General features: G+C 56.1%; 7 protein-coding genes across 7 annotated transcripts; 5 read left to right on the top strand and 2 right to left on the bottom strand.

Moving 5' to 3' along the window:
• Nucleotides 1–247: 247 nt before the first annotated feature.
• Nucleotides 248–1,468, top strand: CGGC5_v007709 (Nuclear speckle splicing regulatory protein 1-like protein; the record flags this gene model as incomplete). The annotated part of the gene is made up of 1 exon (XM_032024955.1): nucleotides 248–1,468. The coding sequence occupies one exon, from the start codon at nucleotides 248–250 to the stop codon at nucleotides 1,466–1,468; it is 1,221 nt and encodes a 406-aa protein (XP_031878407.1).
• A 324-nt stretch (nucleotides 1,469–1,792) lies between these two features.
• On the bottom strand, nucleotides 1,793–2,119 carry TIM13 (Mitochondrial import inner membrane translocase subunit TIM13; the record flags this gene model as incomplete). Its single annotated transcript, XM_032024956.1, has 2 exons — nucleotides 1,793–1,969; nucleotides 2,036–2,119. 2 exons carry the CDS (start codon nucleotides 2,117–2,119, stop codon nucleotides 1,793–1,795), a joined length of 261 nt encoding a protein of 86 aa, XP_031878409.1.
• A 575-nt stretch (nucleotides 2,120–2,694) lies between these two features.
• On the top strand, nucleotides 2,695–3,914 carry CGGC5_v007707 (L-type lectin-like domain-containing protein; the record flags this gene model as incomplete). The annotated part of the gene is made up of 4 exons (XM_032024957.1): nucleotides 2,695–2,787; nucleotides 2,873–2,896; nucleotides 2,968–3,038; nucleotides 3,134–3,914. The coding sequence occupies 4 exons, from the start codon at nucleotides 2,695–2,697 to the stop codon at nucleotides 3,912–3,914; spliced, it is 969 nt and encodes a 322-aa protein (XP_031878420.1).
• A 4,190-nt stretch (nucleotides 3,915–8,104) lies between these two features.
• On the top strand, nucleotides 8,105–9,804 carry TPK2 (cAMP-dependent protein kinase type 2; the record flags this gene model as incomplete). The annotated part of the gene is made up of 4 exons (XM_032024958.2): nucleotides 8,105–8,965; nucleotides 9,025–9,278; nucleotides 9,350–9,724; nucleotides 9,777–9,804. The coding sequence occupies 4 exons, from the start codon at nucleotides 8,105–8,107 to the stop codon at nucleotides 9,802–9,804; spliced, it is 1,518 nt and encodes a 505-aa protein (XP_031878405.2).
• A 1,118-nt stretch (nucleotides 9,805–10,922) lies between these two features.
• Nucleotides 10,923–12,752, top strand: CGGC5_v007705 (uncharacterized protein; the record flags this gene model as incomplete). Its single annotated transcript, XM_032024959.1, has 7 exons — nucleotides 10,923–11,009; nucleotides 11,096–11,167; nucleotides 11,249–11,310; nucleotides 11,366–11,547; nucleotides 11,606–12,210; nucleotides 12,264–12,670; nucleotides 12,737–12,752. The coding sequence occupies 7 exons, from the start codon at nucleotides 10,923–10,925 to the stop codon at nucleotides 12,750–12,752; spliced, it is 1,431 nt and encodes a 476-aa protein (XP_031878404.1).
• A 1,299-nt stretch (nucleotides 12,753–14,051) lies between these two features.
• CGGC5_v007704 (1-phosphatidylinositol 4,5-bisphosphate phosphodiesterase 1) lies at nucleotides 14,052–16,271 on the top strand (the record flags this gene model as incomplete). The annotated part of the gene is made up of 2 exons (XM_032024960.1): nucleotides 14,052–15,696; nucleotides 15,748–16,271. 2 exons carry the CDS (start codon nucleotides 14,052–14,054, stop codon nucleotides 16,269–16,271), a joined length of 2,169 nt encoding a protein of 722 aa, XP_031878358.1.
• Nucleotides 16,272–17,057: 786 nt separating this feature from the next.
• CGGC5_v007703 (Sterol uptake control protein 2) lies at nucleotides 17,058–19,251 on the bottom strand (the record flags this gene model as incomplete). The annotated part of the gene is made up of 5 exons (XM_032024961.2): nucleotides 17,058–18,263; nucleotides 18,339–18,453; nucleotides 18,652–18,759; nucleotides 19,122–19,139; nucleotides 19,214–19,251. 5 exons carry the CDS (start codon nucleotides 19,249–19,251, stop codon nucleotides 17,058–17,060), a joined length of 1,485 nt encoding a protein of 494 aa, XP_031878406.2.
• Between the last annotated feature and the right edge of the window lie 41 nt (nucleotides 19,252–19,292).

Raw genomic sequence — 19,292 nt, 5'->3', positions numbered from 1 at the left:
ACCCATCTGCAATGTCTGGCGGTGAACACACGCCTATTCTCGTAGGCTTCAGATCATATAAATCGGCATGGCCAGCCGGGTCCGCTCCGGATGCAGCTCGGTGCCGCGCCCGGTGAACGGGCTGCTGCAGGAGTGGGTCGCGAATGGACCGTGCACGGCGCAATGGGAATTAATTGCCTTACCTCAGGCGCGCCTCCGTAAGGTAACCTCGAACTTGAACTTGCGTCCTCAACAACGAACCGCCAAAATGAGCAAACCAGGACTGTCATTCGGACTAAACCTCTCCAAAAAGCCTGGCGCGTCTAAGCCGGCCCCGCCAAAACGGAAAACAGCATTCGGCGGCGGCGACGACTCAGACGACGATGCAACAAATAAAGCGAACAAAGTCGAGACGCTCAATGAGCTAGGCGGGTTCGATCTTCCATCCTCAACCTCGAGATCAGAAAACGGCAGAAAATCCAAGACGAAGAATCCCTTGCCGCCGGCGCATCCGCCGGAAGGGAAAGCGAAGAAACAGGAAAGCGCAATGTTTGGCGACCTCTCGAGCAGCCTCGCGTCCCGCAAACACGCCGAGAAGGCGGAGGAGCTGGACCCCAGCGTGTATGACTACGACGGGGTGTACGAGTCGTTCAAGCCGGCGAAGAAGGAGACGAAGGAGGACGTGGAGAGGAAGCCCAAGTACATGAGCAGCCTGCTGGCGGCGGCGTCGGTGCGGAAGCGGGATGCGCTGATTGCGGAGGAGAAGAAGATTGCGAGGGAGCGCGAGGCGGAGGGGGAGGAGTACGCCGACAAGGAGAAGTTCGTCACGGAGGCGTATAAGAAGCAGCAGGAGGAGAACAGGCGGATTGAGGAGGAGGAGAAGAGGCGAGAGGAGGAGGAGGCGAAGAAGAACAAGACGGGGGGCATGAGCGCGTTCTACAAGAACATGCTGAACAAGGGCGAGGAGAGGCATGCCGAGGTCCTCAAGGCTGCGGAGGAGAAGGCCAAGGCCGGTCCTGCCGGGTCCGAGAAGGAGGAGGAGGATGGGCCGAAAGAGAAGACCGAGGCCGACATGGCGCGAGAGATCAACGAGAAGGGCGGCTCGGTTGCCGTCAACGAGGAGGGGCAGGTCGTGGACAAGCGGCAGCTGCTCAGGGGCGGCCTCAACGTCGGCGCAAAGAAGGAGGCACAGGTCAGACAGGAGGCGGCGCGACCGCGGGAAGCCAGACCGGATCGCGGCAGCGGGTCGGGCTTCGTCGGCTCCGGGGGCAAGGGCGCGATGCGCGAGCGGCAGACGCGGATGATGGAGGCGCAGTTGGAGGCGGCGCTCAAGAGGTCACGGGAGGAAGAGGAGAAGGAGAAGGAAAAGGTGGAGAGGGCCACGAAGACGAGGAAGACGGACGGGGAGATTTCAAGCGCAAGGGAGCGTTACCTTGCGAGAAAGCGGGAGGCGGAGGAGGCGAAGGCGAAGGGGCTGGCGGAGCAGTAGATGTCCAGCGACCAAGATCAAAGATACCCCCCGAGAACAAAGCTTTCTCTTGTTTCCCTTTATATTTTCGGGAAAACAGGCTATGAGAGTGGACCATGCTTCTTCCTTTCTATTGCCTCTGTTGTACACGGCGTACCTAGCCTTGATGCAGAGCCTTTGATGGAAAATCCTTCATGCAAGATTTTTGCCCTTATATACGCCCCAAGCTGATGCTTCCCTTGGGCTTGTTGATGCCCTCCTTTGCGATTCGTGGTCGTATAGTGATAGTACATTCATAAACATCCAGCCCTTACTTTTACTCCTGCCGATTTATTTGTGGCTGGATCACAGCAGAGACTGGTTGCCGGACTCCTGCTTTATCCTGTTGATGTAGGCAGTGTTGACCTGGTTCCATGCCGCCATGTACTTCTCCATGCATTGGGTCATGCATGTAGTCTCGCCGCTAGAGAGGGAGGTGCCAGGCTTGGGGACGCACTTCTCAAAACAGTTCTCTTGGAGCTTCTGTTGAAGACATTGCACGTCAGTATTTGATTTGTCGTTGACGTACATTTCGAGGGTTCCACTTACGTCGATGAGAACGCGAGCGTTCGCCAGGTTGGCCTCCTGGAGGACCTGCTTCATGACAGCCTGCTTGACCGAGGTGGAATCCATTGCGACGGTTGGTGGTGGTTGGAATTGGCGAAATTCTTTTCGCTGAACGGCATTGGCATACAAGAAAGTCGGAAGGTTTGCGATCGAGGCGAGGCTGATGTGGCTGAGGCACCACTCGCACCTGAGGCTCTAGGCCTCAGCCACAAACTCACTTATTGGAAGACAGGGGGCTCCTGAAGACCGCCCGACCCGCCAATTAGCAGCTAGAGTGCACTGCTGTTGGTGGTTGCGAAGGTCACTCTTGGGAGGCACCTTGCCCCCTGGAATCTTCCTTAGTGCCTTCAGACAGGGGTAGTAGCTCTCCAAACGTGCTGACCCCAGGAATCAGGATCCATCGGCCAAAAAAAAGAGGACAGCTAACGGCTGGGAAGAACACACGAGCAAAACCCACCACCACCATTCGTGTGCCGAACGACGTCTTTTCGTCGCTGGACCGACCTCGCGGCTACTTCACCTCCCACCCTCAACCCGGCGGCCCTCCTTTCTGTTTCTACGCGCGCGCGACGACAGTTTCTCTCTTTTCCCTTCCTCCCCCCGGTTTCTTCCTTCTGTTCTGACTCGGCACCTTCCTCATCATGTGGTTCAAGCCATCCGTGTCGGCCGTGTGGCTGGCCGCAATGGCCTGGGGTGCCGCGAAGGCGGACGATGGCGAGGTTAAGAGCATCGCGGTAAGTTGACTTCTTCCGAGCGCATCAATTGCGCAATTTGCCCGAAGTTGCAGAAGATGACGAGAACTGACTTTTGGTGTTGCAGCTCCGAACGCACTCCCTGAACCAGGTTCGCGATTCCCGCATCCACGTGTCACCCCCCTGACCTGCGATATACTAAGACCTCTCTTCACAATGTAGCCGTACCTCGATTCCGACATGGCGAGTAGATGGTACGACTTTGGAGGAGACACTATTATTCGAACAGACTCGTATGTCGCATCCCGCCCATAACAAAAGGAAAAGGAAAAGGGGGAGAAAGAAAACAAAAAAGAGAAAGAGAGGCTAAACAAAGGGGTTACCACAGCTACATCCGCTTAACGTCCGACCGTCCGTCGCAAACGGGCTGGCTCTTTAGCAGAGTGCCTCTGACCGCGACCAACTGGGAGATCGAAGTCGAGTTCAAGATTCACGGCAAGAACCAGCTCTACGGCGACGGCTTCGCCATGTGGGTGACCAAGTCTCGCGGCACCCAGGGCACTGTCTTCGGCAGCCCGGATAACTTTGAGGGTCTCGGTGTCTTCTTCGACACGTACAAGAACAACCGCCCCGGCACCGTGTTCCCCTATGTCATGGCCATGTACGGCGACGGTAAGACGGCCTACGACAAGGACAACGACGGCAAGGGCACGGAGCTCGCGGGCTGCTCGGCGCGCGGCATCCGCCACGCCAGCGTGCCGACCAAGGCCAAGGTGACGTACTTCCAGGACAAGCAGCTCAAGCTCGAGCTGCAGTACAAGTCCGAGGGCGACTGGACGCTGTGCTTCGAGACGGAGAGCCCGCCCGCCATCCCGCAGATCGCGTACCTCGGCTTCAGCGCCGAGACGGGCGAGCTGAGCGACAACCACGACATCATCTCGATCCAGGCCAAGAACCTCTACACGACGCAGACGGGCAAGGGGTCCAGCAAGACGACGCCGGGCAGCGGCAAGGGTAAGAAGGGCTCCGGATCTGTCAAGCAGCCCAAGGAGGGCGGCAGCTGGACGTGGTTCTTCCTCAAGGTCTTCCTCTTTTTCGGTCTCGTCGGCGGTGGCTACGTTGGCTACACTGCCTGGAGGGCGAAGAACGACAAGAGACACCGCTTTTAAAGCAGGAGAGTTGTGATGATGGTGGGTTTGGAAGTTTATTTATTTTTTTCTGAAGTCAAGAGGTTGTCTCCGGGGGCAACAGAATGATGGAAAAAAAGAAGGACGAAAAGGGAGGGGGGCGGCGAGTTTGGTTGGATTAGGAGAGATGACCGTACATACCAACGACACTCACACATTGCATGGGCAGGTCAAACAAACCAAAAAACGAGATTCAAGGCTGTGTTTTTTTCTAACAAAACCCCCCTTCGCTCACTCATGTTTCTTATGATACTCAGTTTGAGATGAATCAAGTGTATTTATACGATGGTTGTCAGGGAGATGTGTGTCTGTGTGTGCGTTCTTCAGTAAGTTGGAAAAGGCGAGTACGTCGTCGCAAAAGTTCAATGCCAGCAACTTTACGATTGGGTGGCTGAGGTATGCCGCGGTCTTTTCGCTCGCTCGGCCGTCGGTAATCCGCCCGAGATTGGTTCCAGATCCGAATCTTGGAAACATGATGACTTGTTGATCTTGGTAGATACGCTTCGAGGCTAGAGGGAAACTGGCAAAAGTTACGGGATGACAACCTCTCTGGCACGACTACTTGGCAGGTTTAAAATTTGTACGGTCCAAAGGCGCAATGTAGGACTGGTCGGATGAGTTGGGATGGCCGGGAAGGATCGTCTGTTCTTTCGATTTTTCACTCTCACGGGCAGGGCACTTGATATCGGTTATCGATCGGTATACCGATGGTTCTCAGCGTTTGTAGCAAGAACGCCGACGGCCAAAGCGCTACGAGCAAGACGCTCGAAGCAATCCCGCGATGCTGCACCGCAGACGGGCTTTTGTAGACGGGATGATGGGGTGGCTTCGGCTTATCGTTATCCTGATAGGACACCGTTATGTGGCTCATGCCGGTGGGAAGCTCCCGCCACACATGTCGGCCACAGCCAGTCTCTCTCGGCACATCCAAAGAAAGACTGGACAGGCGACAACCGAGATAGTCAGGGCAGGGCCGCGGTGTGTTCGGATCCTTGGTTCACCATTGCTGGGATCGGCTTGTTGGGATCTTGGAACCATACAATGACCCCGGTTTCAACGTGCTGCTTGCAGTCAAGAGGTTACGGCGGAATCAGGATCGAGACGGGGGGGGCAAGTGAGGAGTCGGTGCCCGGATGACAGCCGTTCCCGGCGGCGCATGTCAGTCTCGGGAATCTCCAGCTGCGTTGGCCGGCAACTGCCAGGGACCATCGGACGAAATGTTTTTTTTTGTCTGCTTATTACTGGAGAGACTTGGTGGTCGATCCGGGTTTCCGGGACTGGACTGTCAGCAGCGAGGGCCGGGAGGAGAAGAAAGCGTCCTGTTTGGGTGTGGAATTCTGATGCCTCCTGTCTCCGCGGGCGTCTTGTTGCTTGCTGTTGGGAGGGCGAGCGTCTCATTATGTCTCACTGGGAAGCAGTGGCTGGGAGACAGGACTGCAATCTGCGGGGAGGGTCAAATACTTGATTTGCTTGCACAAGCTTGCGGACAGCTCAGAGCTCAGGTTGGTTAAGGTTTCGGTAGAGCAAGACGGTAGCGGCGCGGCGAGAATGGCGAGACTTTGCAAGAATGGGCCATCATCGATGGAATGAGGGGCTCAATGGGGGGTAGTGGACGATCGCTGACAAGTGCGGATGGGAAAAGGACGACAAGTGACGGGAACGTGAAAGGGTATCGTCCAAGACATTCTAGGCGTAGCGTGATGGTCGCAGATGGAGGATTGGTAGTGGTGGTGGTGGTGGTTGTTGAAGTGAGAGGAGGTGGGAGGTTAGAGGCGAGGTTGCAGCGGGGAACGTATCTTTTCGTGGAGGTCTGAGGTGGGTGAGCTGAGCTGAGGAGGGTTGGAGGGGTCGTCGGGTGGAAGCAAGAGCCAGTGAAAGTGCAAGTGCAAGCAAGCAGCGAAAGTGCAGGAACCATGTCCTGACGTCTCCTTCCCACTTCTTTTCAGGTAAGTTGGGGGAGCAGGGCACCTTAGTGGGCGAGGGCAGCTGTGTCCCTCAGGCGAGGTAAGGTACCTGACCTTCCAATCCCAGTGCTTCCATGATGAGGGGTCATGGTCATGGTCTTGCAGCTCATCTTGGCCGGTGCTTCACGTGTAGTGCTTGCGCATTCATTGATCAAACGCGAATTGTGTAGGCAAGCAGCCCGCACATTGAAAGGAGCAGCAGAAAACAGCAATTGATTTCCGGGGCAGGATGAAGTTCGAGTCAATCATCGAGGGCCCGGCCAGGTCACGCAGGTCGGAAATGTCTCTGGCGCTGCAACTGTGACCCGTCGAGATTCAGGTCAGGTTACTTGGCTGCCCCTACCCCACCTTTGCTGGGCTGGCTGGTCACCACCACCTCGACCTCACAGCTAACCTACCTACCTAACGTAAATGTACCTGCCGACCTATCTACCTTACGTAGGTAGGTAGCTAGCAGAAAGCAGCCGTGGGATGAATGTGCTGGGCATGATGGTGGCCGTCCCCGCGACCATAGAAGTCAGATTAAGGCAACTTCAATTCAACCGTCCTCGGCATGTCCAATTGGCATTCTTGCTTCTCGTTCTGTCCAGAAGCACCCACGGCGAGGTATTCGTCGTACCTTGGGGACTGCTAGGAAGGTGGCTACGCCGTTCTCGTCTAAACGTGGGCGTCGACCCGCGACTCTGAACCACTGCTACAAAGTACCTCTTCCGCCACGGCTGCATCCACACGCACGCCCTCTCGCCCTGCGCCAACAGCAAGCATCCATCCATACCTTATCCACCACCTCACTCCCTCCGCGGCCAGAAGCGACCACCTCCGGTACCTTTCACACAATTCCGCCTTCCCTAGCTCTCCCGCAGCCGCCTTAAGCAGCCAAAGCACGACTTCCTACATCATCATCGGCCTCGACCTCCCTCGCCTGCTACTGGTCAAGCTTTCTTTCTTTCTCTTCCCCCCCTTTCCTCTCGACTCTTTCTGCACCAACTTCAACTCTCGACATCTTCAACAACTCAGCTTCGTCGCCATCAACCCCGTGTCATCTATACAATCAATTGAGGGTAACAGCTGTCACTTAATCTTTGGTCCCATCTTGTCCCCAGTTATCGGTGCGCGCAACGACTCAGTCACCGTCCCGGCGCCTCCTACCTTAATTACTCCGCCCACCATCCTTCATCCATACAGAAGGAGGGAAGAGATCCCGTTGCTCCTGTTGGCCCGGCCCAGAGATCCCAGCAGACGCCAGACGAATCCGCAGACGCAGCAGTCGCAGACGCAACAGCCGAATCTGACGCCTCACACTGAGAGCTGCCTCGTCATTCGATTCGAGCCATCTGTCGCTTCCGACTGAGAGAGAAAAAAGAAACCAAGACAGAATCCCACCTTGCAGTCCTTGCATTCATTCCGCCGAAGCATCCATCCCCATACCAGAGAGACTGAGAGGACCGACCCCCTCCCAAAAGACGGCGACCAATTCATCATCTGTTCGTTTCCCCTCCTCCTCCACCTACCTACCTAGCTTCCTCTTGCCCAGAATCTCCCCTCTTCCTTTGTTGTCGCGCTCTCACGCTCACATTTACTTTGCTCCTGGAGCCGCGTGCCGTGTATCGACCAACCCTTTGACCTTGCAACCTGTTGCTCATTGGTTACATTTGCTACCTGCACCGTAAACTTACACCATTATTCTGCCCAGCCTCCAAGAAATAGAAGCTCCCGCTTGCTCCGTCCGCCCTAGGTTCCCGTTGCAATCCCTAATTGCAATAACTGCCAACTGGCCGGTTCCCTACCTTAACTGCGCGTTGCTGCCGCTGCCACTGCCACTACCGCCGGACCTGGACTGCCGCTTCTTGTAATACCGCACTCTCGCAAACTTGCAACTCTGTACGTTCCCATCTGTCCCTTCCCTCCCGCCAAAGAATGCGCCGACTTAGGCCTCATTGTTCCTAACGACAATATTGCCAGCGTAGCCCGGCTTCCGGCTTGCCCTCTTGAGTAGTCGCAACTGACGCCCGCGGCCCTTTTTCCCTCCCCCGCGTCGCTGCTCACCCAACAACCCAACCGGGCTGTCCCTTGAATCGACGAATCACTTTGCGACCGTTCCTTCCCCATACCCATCTTGCAAACGTCGTGGGCCCCGACACCTGCGCCTGCGCATTTCCGCCGTTTCTCCAAGGGGCAAGCAGCCCTTTTAACCTCTCCGACATCCCCATGCCTACCCTCGGCTTTCTCAAGAAAAAACGGACGAGGGAGGGCAATCAAGACTCTCAGGGCGCCAGCTTACCCACCAGCCCAGTGACGCCTACCTCTTCGAAGCCCTTCGACAGTTCTATCTCGACCACTCTTTCCTCCCTGTCCTCCAACGGCCAGGGACAGAAGCAGGAGGATTCGGCCTCCTTCGAGGCCGCAAAACACCAGCAGATGTATCCCGTCACCGTCCATCCGCCTAATCAATCGGCACCCCACCAGCCTCACTACAACAACAACAACAACAACAACAACAACAACAACAACAACAACCAAGCCGACCAGCAGAACCTCCCGAGCATCAGTAACCTCATCAACCCGCCCCAGCATGACGGTGCCGCCAACAACGGCCAATACCTAGCGCATCCGCAAGCCCCTCAACCCAATCCAAGCCCCGGTACCGATCCCTCGCGCCTCCAACAGCAGCAGCAGCAGTCGATGTTACACGCTCCTCAACAGCAGCAAAGCATGCAGCAGCAGCAGCAGCAGCAGGCAGCTGCAGACGCGGTCCGACAGACCAAGGGGAAATACACGCTGCAAGACTTTGATATTTTGCGGACGCTTGGAACGGGTAGCTTTGGAAGAGTGCACCTTGTGCAATCCAAGCACAACCAGCGCTTCTATGCCGTCAAGGTGTTGAAGAAGGCGCAGGTCGTCAAAATGAAGCAGGTCGAACATACCAACGACGAGAGGCGCATGCTGGGCGAGGTCAAGCACCCATTCTTGATCACATTATGGGGTACGTTTCAGGATTCCAAGAACCTGTACATGGTGATGGACTTTGTCGAAGGTGGTGAACTCTTCTCGCTGCTAAGGAAATCGGGGGTATGTGAAGTTCTAAAAGAAACCATGTCATCCATGACTGAGCTAACGCGATCTCTCAGCGATTCCCGAACCCCGTTGCGAAATTCTACGCCGCCGAAGTCACATTAGCGCTCGAGTACCTGCACTCGAGAAACATCATCTATAGAGATCTCAAGCCCGAGAACTTGCTGCTCGACCGGCATGGACACCTTAAGATAACAGATTTTGGTTTCGCCAAGAGAGTGCCAGACAAGACATGGACGCTATGCGGTACGCCAGACTACCTGGCTCCCGAAGTTGTCTCGAACAAAGGCTACAACAAATCCGTGGATTGGTAAGTTTTTGGTTTTGTTTTTTTTTGTGGCCGGCGGGGAGAGTCATTTTCACATGCTGATCCTGGCATAGGTGGTCTCTTGGTATTTTGATATACGAGATGTTGTGCGGGTACACACCGTTTTGGGACAGCGGGTCGCCAATGAAGATCTACGAAAACATCCTCAAGGGCAAGGTGAAATACCCGGCCTATATCAACCCCGACGCGCAGGACTTGTTGGAGAAGCTTATCACGGCCGATCTCACCAAACGGTTGGGTAACCTGTACGGCGGTCCTGGCGATGTGAAAAACCACCCTTGGTTCACCGAGGTTACCTGGGACAGGCTCGCGCGCAAGGACATTGACGCGCCGTACACGCCCCCGGTCAAGGCCGGCGCGGGCGACGCGAGCCAGTTTGACCGATACCCTGAGGATCCCGAACGCTACGGCACAAACGGGCATGACGAGTGGGTTTCTCTATCCCGAACGGTCCGGGGTTCTGCTAACGTGTGGTTTCAGATATGGCCATCTATTCACCGACTTCTAATATGTCTCTTGGATCAAGTTCGACCTAGTAATGTGAACGTGTACGCATGTTCCGGTCTGCGAATAGCGCTCGAAGAGTATAAGGCGCTTGGCAGACGCTGGGGGTCTCATAAATCATGTCTGCACTGTTTTGGGCGCCTGGTTGGTGGTTTGGAAAATGGATAGGAAAGCAATGACGGGGGTCGGTTGGAGGCTTCAACGGACCTGGAAGATGGAAAAGTGCAACAAGACGAGACTCGTCGCCGTATTATTTGGATACATCAATACCTAACAGCGATTATCTTCCACGTCGTGTTTGGTGGACTTGGACGAGGTCTAGACCTTTTGACTACCTGGGCTGCGGGATCAGACCACTGCAGGAACAGCTCCAGATGGGTTAGCCACGGCATTTGGTTAACATAAGTTACTAACCGCAAAGCAACACACGCTGATGACGGACATGGGATACGTGCGTGCTGAGTTGCATCTCTGCGCGTCTCTCTCGTGCTCCGGGTTGGATTCTCGACGCCCCAGCTCCAATTCACCGCACTAGAGGGGACACACCCCCACGCAACCGTGAGCCAAGCGTCCAAACAAGCTCCAATGGGTTCTTATCCGGGCCTATTAATGCAGAGGGAGCAACGGTTCGTTCTGGCGGTGACAGGGTGGAGTGCGGGGATTGTGGCCAGGGCAGCAGGACGGTATCCATGAGGGACGCTACAAGCTTTTCGTAGGCGACATTGGGAGCCCGCCGAAATCCCCTGCGGAGGCCGCTGTGGAAGCTGTGGAAGGGCGACGTCCAGTGAGCGAGGGCGCTGTGGGTGGTGTTCCCGGCCAATTGGCAGGGGGGCTTCGAGGTGCAGATTGCATTGGATCCATGGATGATGGACCGGACTGGACCCGTTCCCCCGACCGCTTGTGCTGCAGACATGGCGGAAAGTCACGGGGCTGGGCGCGGCTTATGAAAGGAGTCCGTCTGGAGCCATGATGGACGACCTGCAGGAACCTACAAAACTCTTTTCCCCTTAACTCCTTTGACGTAGCCGTGGTTTTGTTTTATTGGCTTTTCTGTTCGTCTCTTGAGGGATTGGCGAGTTTGTTTTGAACGGCCAATCGAGAGAGAGGATTCGAAGGTTCAAGATGGACGACTACATGTTCCGCGAGCATGTCAGCAAGTGCCGCCAAGTCACCGAGGCGACGCACTATGTTGAGATACTCAATTATTCGGTAAGAACAAGGCTGTCTAGTCTGGAGAAATCTGACGATGAGACCGGAGACACATCGTGTGGGTTGAGACTGAGCCAATTGAACAGGATCCGTTTTACGACTCGTGCGAGGAGCATCCTCTGACAATGGATGAGTTTGACAACTTCCTGTATCGACGAGTAAGTATGCCGGGCCCAGTTACAAGACTGTCCGGAACGCGTGATGAGCGCTGTGTTGGGCTGACGCTGTGTTTGTTTCAGGGTGCATTCGAGCCGCCGAAAGTGAAGGAGGGAGTCGAGTTGATGAGTGGCATTCGTTTAGTGTTGGCAACTCTCTCAATTGAGACTTGGGGGTAAGAGAGACTGACTTTGGAACAGACTTCAGAAGAACGCCAAGCACAAAGACACTTTCACTCCTCACACAATCTCGTTCACGGCCGATGCTTACGAGTCCATGGTAAGAGCCATGAGGCTGCCCTATAGGGCGATTGAGGGGACCAGCGTCGTCGGTCCATTTTTCTGGTCCGCCTACGACCAGGAAGACGAGGACCCGACGCTTCGTGAGTTTTTTTTCTTTTTTCCCCTCATTGCATCTTTCACTGACGTTTTCAACACAAGAAATCATCTTTCGCAAGTCCGACGTGCGAAAGAAGGGCAAAACCCGAGGATGGGAGATCATGCTGTCGCACCGTTTCAAGACGGGCATCACGTCGGGGTATGTCAAGGGCACCCCGAGCTCCGACATTGTGGCTGCGATCCGCCACCTCAGCTTTTGCGCGAAGCAGGTCGGCCACCCGATGCTGCTCCCCGTCATTATCCTCTCCCACGACCTGTCGTCGCAGAATGACCAGAAGCAGCGCGATGCGCGAGACTGGCTGCGCAGGCTGGAGCATGCCGTCAGCATGCGCAACGAGATCGAGGACGAGGAGGGGTACGTCAGCAAGGATGGATATCTCGAAGTCGACGCCATCAGCCGGGACCTGGTCGAGTGCCACAGCCAGGTCTTGTGGAAGCGGCCGCAGGCGTACCGGGAGGTCGTGAAGGAGCTCGAGTCTGCAATGGCGCTTTTCAAGCACAAAGTGCCGATGGATAAGTTCACGGTAGAGCTGCACAAGCTGCACCGTAGCATGAACGCCCGGCTGGACTTTTACAAGATCAAGTTAAAAGGCATTGAGAACTACCAGGCGACCACGCTGGAGAGACTCCATATCCAGCGAAGCGCGGTATGTGTTCTGCCTCCCTGGAGAGCGGGTAAGATGTGCTGACTCGCGGACAGTTGTACAACTTGCTCTCCCAGCGAGAGTCAAAGATTCAGTTCCAGATGGCTGGTGAGCAGAGGCGGCTGGCACACGCGAGCAAGAGGGACAGCACAGCGATGAAGACGATCTCGCTGCTCGGTGCGGTGTTCCTGCCCGGCACCTTCCTGGCCTCGGTCTTTAGCATGACGTTCTTTGATTTCGCCAAAGACGCGGATCCCGTCATCTCGAAATCGCTCTGGGTCTACTTCGCAATCACGATACCCCTGACTGTCGTCATCGTCGTCGGATGGATCATGTTCGACCGTCGGCGGGAAGGCAAATTTGCGGTCGAGGACGCCGACCTGGAGAAGAACATCGAGCACATGGAGGCGGACATTATGGCCATGATGAGGAAGCGGACGATGAGCAAGGCCAACACGTGGACGTCAGTAACATCGCCAATCCGGCCGTGAGAGGTGTTTTTTGGGGAGAGAAGTTGACTGGTGAATAGGAAGCAGAAGCAGTAAGAGAAGTGAGAGGAGAGGTGGCGGCGCAATGGCTGCGAAGAAAAAGGGACATGGGTAGAAAGGCCACGAGAAAGAAGGTCGGAAAGAGGAGGAGGAAGTAACGAAATAATGGGCGAGTTTCTTGGTACGATTACGTTAACATTCAGAGGCGAGGGGGCTTGTGGTGGATGGATATGTACATACTGTCACTATCACGCCTTACGACCTGACGACATTTATGAGCGATACAGTACGAATAAACGACATTCGATATAGCATCCCGGGAACATGAAGAAACCAAATGGAGAACAAGAGAGGGCCGGGATGAAAGCGAGTTGAGCATGAGTTTGGCCCACACACAGCGGGTGCGGCCCGTTCCTCGTACTTTGCAAGTTCATGCTCGGGAAGCCGTTCCGGGACCTTGGCGGCATTTCAACATCGGACCAAAGTGAACGAGTCAAATGCTTATTGTATAGTGATCACAATAACTTATCACCAAAAAACTAATCGTCTTTCACATACGACGACCACAGGTCCGAGAGATACCAGAGGTTTCAGGTGCAAGGATGCCAGACCGACATTCCGGCACTAAAATGAGGGGTAGAGGAAGGGGTTTGGCGGGGTCGTGGGTTCCATCGTGTCCAGGTCGTTGCTATCGATAAGGGGCTTCCATTCGCTATTAATATCGCCCCCAAAGGACAGAGCCCAGCTGAGAAGCTAAGAAGCTAGAGCCCAGCGGTCTGGGCTGGACCGGGGGCCTGTTACCGCTAAAGATCAGCTAGGCCAGAACCCTGTGACGCCATTACCACACGTCGTGACCCCGACAGCTCAGGGGAGGGGGGCAGCATCACCGGGGGACACTTCACATGAGGAACCACTCAGCTTCGACCCTTCCCTCTGTGACCCTTACCGCCCAGCTGAGCACCTTCTGGATCGTCGCTCGGTTGCAATTTGTGCACTACGAAAGGAGCGGGTCGGGAAACAAGATTCCTCTGTCCTCTTCTCACACGTATCGCTGCTTGGCGGGTTGACGTACTGCCACATGTTATAAAAAAAAAAAAAAAAAAAAAAAACCAGGCTCAGGTTCAAACAAAACAAGTCGATCTCTTTTTTGACGTCGACCACGCGGCTCAACCACGCTCACTGGTTGACTGACACCAGCATACGAGACGCGTCCTGTATCTCATAGCCTACTTGCATCATCTGGCGTCTCACTTGCCTGCGATACTCGTTCGTCCTCTCCCTAGACCCTACAACATATTTCACTCATTATCGCCAACCTCACCGCCTCTTTTTGCTCTTTCAACATCGACACTAGCCATGGCGGACGCAGCACCAGCAACCGCAACCGCAACCGCGACCGCAACCGCGACCGCAACCACGACCCAACCGACGGTGTCCCCGACGGGAACGGGCACCTCCACGCCCCAGGCAGGCGGCGGCGCCAGCGAACATCACCGCACCGTCAAGTCACTCAACGAGTCTATCCTGCCTCATCTCACCAAGATCTTCAACGTCCACGCCAGCAAGGATGATCAGAAATGGCACAAGGAGCAGATCGCATCGTTTGTCAAGAACGTTCAAGCCGACGAGGAAGCCCTTGAGCATCTCAAGGCGATCGAGGGCGTCTCGGACAAGGAGCTGGATTTTAACGGTTTCCTGGACTATATGACCTCTACTCACTCCGCCATCACACGCCCTGCTGTAGAGACGGACCTGACCTACCCTTTGTCGAGCTACTTCATCAGCTCCAGCCACAACACATATCTCACGGGAAACCAACTGTACAGTGAATCGAGCACGAATGCCTACAAGAACGTGTTGCAAAGGGGATGCCGGTGCATCGAGATTGACGTCTGGGATGGCGACGATTCCGACAACGAGGATGGCACCTCGGTCAGCAGCAGCGATGAGGAGGTTGCTGCCGGGACCAAGGTGAAGAAGAGCCGGCTGTCGAGGCTCAAGGATAAGATGCCGAGTTCGCTGTCCAGCAGACTTGAGAAGACGTCCCTGGGGAAGAAGATGGATGAGAGGATTGAGAAGAAGGAGGGCGCCAGCCCGCCTACGGCGACCGCGGCGGCGGCAACTGCAACGAAGTCGGCAGCGGATACAACGACCAGAAAGCCGGCAACGGATGCAACGACCACGAAGCCAGTAACGGATGCAACGACTACGACAAGCCCGCCCGCTGAAGGGCAGGAGGTTGAGTTGGTGAAGACGCCGTCGCCTAAGCCATACGGCATCGAGCCTCAAGTATTCCACGGATACACGCTCACCAAGGAGGTCCCCTTCCGCCACGTTTGCGAGACCATTCGCGATTATGGCTTTGTCGCGTCGGACACGCCCCTGATTGTTAGCCTGGAGGTTCACTGTAGCGCACAACAACAGGAGGTCATGGTGAAGATTATGCAGGACTGCTGGACGGACATGTTGATACCGACACCTGACGTCGACGCTGCAGAACTGCCACGACCGGCGGACCTAAAGGGCAAGATTTTGGTAAAGGTGAAGTACGCACCGCCGACGGGTGACGCTGTGGAATCAGATGAGGGTGACGACGCGGCAGCTGGTGAAGCCCCTCACCAGAAGGCTGCCGCCGCGAACAAGAAAAAATCCAAGATTATTCAGGCGCTGAGCAGGCTGGGCATCTACACACGGGGTGTCTCGTTCAAGTCACTCACGCAGCCTGAGGCGTCGATGCCAACGCACATTTTCTCGCTGTCGGAGAAGGGCGTTATGGAGGTCCACGAGAAGCAGCCCGAAATTCTATTCCATCACAACAGGCACTACCTGATGAGGGCTTATCCTTCTGGCCTGCGTATCGGGTCATCCAACCTAGACGCTCCTGTCTTTTGGCGCAGGGGCATTCAGATTGTTGCGCTCAACTGGCAGAATTGGGACGAGGGGATGATGCTCAATGAGGCCATGTTCGCAGGCACGTCTGGTTATGTTTTGAAGCCCGAGGGTGAGTTTCCTCTTTTCTAGTAGTGTGATATTGTGCTGATGAAGAGAACAGGCTACCGCTGTATCAAGGCCGGCTCACCACCACCTGCCCCCGACGCGGCAAAAGACGTGCCGCAGATCGCATACAAGACCCTGGACCTCCAAATCGACGTCCTGGCTGCCCAAAACCTTCCTCTTCCTCCTGGCGACACCAAGGTCTCCGGCTTCAAGCCGTACGTCAAGGTCGAGATTCACGTCGAATCCCCCGAGGAACGCCTGCCCGGCGCGCACATCAAGAACGACGGCCACGAGCAGGAGGGCGAGTACAAGGCCAAGACCAAGTCCAACAGGGGTATCGACCCCGACTTCAAGGGCGAAGAGCTCAAGTTCACGGGCGTGCCAGGCGTCGTGGAGGAGTTGACATTTGTGAGATTCACCGTTAGAGACGACGAGATCGGACGGGACGACTTGGCTGCGTGGGCGGCTGTGAGACTTGACCGTTTGAGGGGCGGATTCCGCTTCGTACATCTGATGGATTGTGACGGGAAGTTGACGGAGAGTGTGATCCTTGTGAGGATCACCAAGAAGGTGTACTAAATTGAGCCATTATCGGTTGAAGTATCATTCAGGGGTGGTCTTTAGCGTAGCATGCAGCGTTAAAATCATATTTTCTTTCTCCTCGTAAGATCTCTGAAGTTTATCAACAGAGAACTATCGGTAGCTCTGACATATAGTGCCGATGAATCGGTTTGATCTATCTAGCCCGAGCGTCACCAACTCATCTTCTGGCTGGTGGCATGGCTAACAGCAAGCTCATAGATAGCGGTTGAAAACCAATCACGCCAGTCGACCTTGATCGACATACGGCGTTATTGGCGTACTGAACTTGGTTACTTTGCCACGGATGGGCCTTGACATTTCTGCCCATCAATCCATACTCTTGTCTGGGCTGCCGAACGTGACAGATGGTGCGCTCTCAACAGCTACGACTTGTTTCAAAGCCGAGGTAGTCATCGTCCGCAACCCGTACCATCAGCTGTTAATGTGCCGCTGCCACCGTCGAGTGCTCTTTTGGTCATTGTCAGCAACTTGGCCATCACCGCGGGCACCTCACTTCAGCCTGACTAGGGCGAGGCCTAGAGTACTTCGAAATGGTCCTCCCACCGCGTTCGGGCCTCGAGCTGGCCAAGGGCATGCCAACAGTCATGGGACGCATCTTGGATGCATCGCTATTTTCCCATGACCCGTCGGGGGGCCCTGTGTCACGAGGGAAGAACCAGCTCCTTGGCCCTTTGCACAAGCTTCTGCGCCGTCAGCGGCTCAATACAGGTCTAATGCCAAAGATCCACTTGGGAATTCTCTCCCCAAAACCTTGACGCTTCCTCAAGTCTGCCCAAAGACAACGCTGCGCGGCCACGCGAGCCACTCCTCCCACCCGGGGCCGAGGTGCTCCCCCACCGCGGTCAGCAGCTGCGCGCCGGCGGCGCCAATCTGCCACATGTCCCGCGCGAAGTGGAGGATGACGGCGTGGTACCCCAGCACGGCGACGGCCTCGGCGCGGCGGCCGCTCAGCATGGCGACGAACTCCTCCGGCACGAGGAACGCCCACGTGAAGATCATCTGCACCATGCGCTGCTGCCCGGGGACGCTGCCGCGGTCCTCCCAGCTGTCGAACGACACCTGGATCAGCTCCGCGGCGCGCCTGCACGCGGCGGCGGAGGTTGCGTCCAGCGTCGTCGCCGCGGAGATCAGGTCCTGCAGGCCGTCGCAGGCGTGGCCTTCCCCAATAAGGTCTTGCAGGCCCGGGCCCCAGGTCAGGAAGGGGCGCAGCTCGGAGCTCTCGAGGGCGGCGCGGGCGCTGCGGATAACGTGGGCGCCGCGCTGGCGGAGGCGGGCGAAGTTGAGGTAGCTGTCGAGGAAGGCGTCGAGGCCGGCGGCGGCGGGGGTGGCGAGGGCGTCGATGCAGAGGTGGCGGCCGAGGAGGGAGGTGAACATTGTGATGGGCACGCAGTTGGAGTCGTCAATGTCGAAGCTGCTGGTCGTGGAGGAGTTGAAGAGGGAGATGGCCTCCATCTGCAGCTGGACGGCCTGCTCCGTGTAGTACTGTTTCCGGTCGGGCCTGGCGCGGGAGAGGTACAGCGCCGAGACGGAGAGGATCTCGTGCATGAGGTAGGGGGCGTCGACGCCCGCCTTGAGCGTGATCCGGCTGCCCCACTCGCGGAGGTGCTCGTCGAGTTCCGGGATGATGAGCTCGAGCTTGAAGGTGAGGAGGAGCTCCATGTGGTCCATGTTGACCTGCGGCCCGGAGCGGATGACGGAGGGGTCCGGGAACGCGAGGGGCGACACGCCCTGCTGCTGCTGCTGATGAGCCGGCGTCCCGGAGGAGCCGTCGGCGAAGGGAGAGCATCCGGCGGTATTAGACGGCGTACTCGGACCCGAATGCAAAGTTTCGGCACCACCCTCAGCGCCGCCGATCCCGGGTGCTACCGCGGGGACTGCTGCGGGCACCGCCGCTGGGGGCGGCGTCCTGTATACGCATTCCCGCTCGATGATGGTGCAGTTTTTACACTTGGGGCGGGTCTCATCGCACTGAGTTGTTCATGTCAGTACAGACGAAGCTTTATTTAGTAGGCTGTTGTGAGGTAGACTCATGAGATTACTCACCTTGATGTGTCTGCGTTTACACTCAACACAGCCGTTCCTCGACTTTTTGTGAGCCCGGCGGTTCATATTCAGGTGCCGTATATGAGTCGTATGTGTGTGGTGTGTGTGTGCCGTACTGCCGGTATATGTCAGTTCTCCTTCGACAGCGTGTTCTTGCTTATATTGTCATCATTGTTCGACGCGTGAGATATCAGGGGGTGAGGATGAAGTGATGAAGTGGGAGAAAAAGGATCATGCTTCCAGCCCTCGGTCTTGTAATGCGAAAGCGAGGTCTGAGGCGACGCCTTGAAAATGTGGGCAGAAGTTTACATACCAAAGTGCAATGGGGGCGCTGGGCAAGCCCGGGACTTCAGATGAACCCCGGGCACCGGAGGGGCTGAGTTTACTAGCGTACAGGGACTCACTAGGCGTACTGGACGTCCTGATACGCTGTATTGGGGGTCTTTACACCGGCAGAGCGTAGCCTCTCCCCACAACACAATCTCGTGCGTACGGGATGGGTTCTGCTGTAGAGACTGGCCCCCATCCTTCAGACTGGGCTTTTTTTCAAACATAGCCTCCCCGTTTGTGGTGCAATGCGATGGAATGCTCCGTGGTGGGGCGGAAAGGGCCGATGAGGAGCGTGGGATGTGTGTGTAATTCACCGACTGCACCGTGTCGATAGCCAAATGCGAAATGCGAAGTGCGAGATGCGAGATGGTGCTGCTTGACGAGATAGGGAGAGATGCGGTGGAACTTGTAGGATGGGGTGAAAAAATCTCGAATGGAATATTTGTATATAACGCTGCCTTTCTTTTTGTACTTCCAAGAGTCAGTCTATAGATTCAAATCATCCAGTCTTTACATCTCGTCTCCGTCGTCTCAACCTCACTTACACGCCAGTCCTCCTCCCACCGGAACCCGACAATGGCATCCTACAACCTCTACAAGTACTCTCCCTCGGGGGCGGCTGCC

This window comes from Colletotrichum fructicola, assembly GCF_000319635.2.
Source record: "Colletotrichum fructicola Nara gc5 chromosome Unknown KSG_Nara_v1_contig04, whole genome shotgun sequence".
Lineage (NCBI taxonomy): Eukaryota > Fungi > Ascomycota > Sordariomycetes > Glomerellales > Glomerellaceae > Colletotrichum > Colletotrichum fructicola.
The sequence above is the reverse complement of the archived record's forward strand: the minus strand, read 5'-3'. Positions and strand labels throughout refer to the sequence as shown.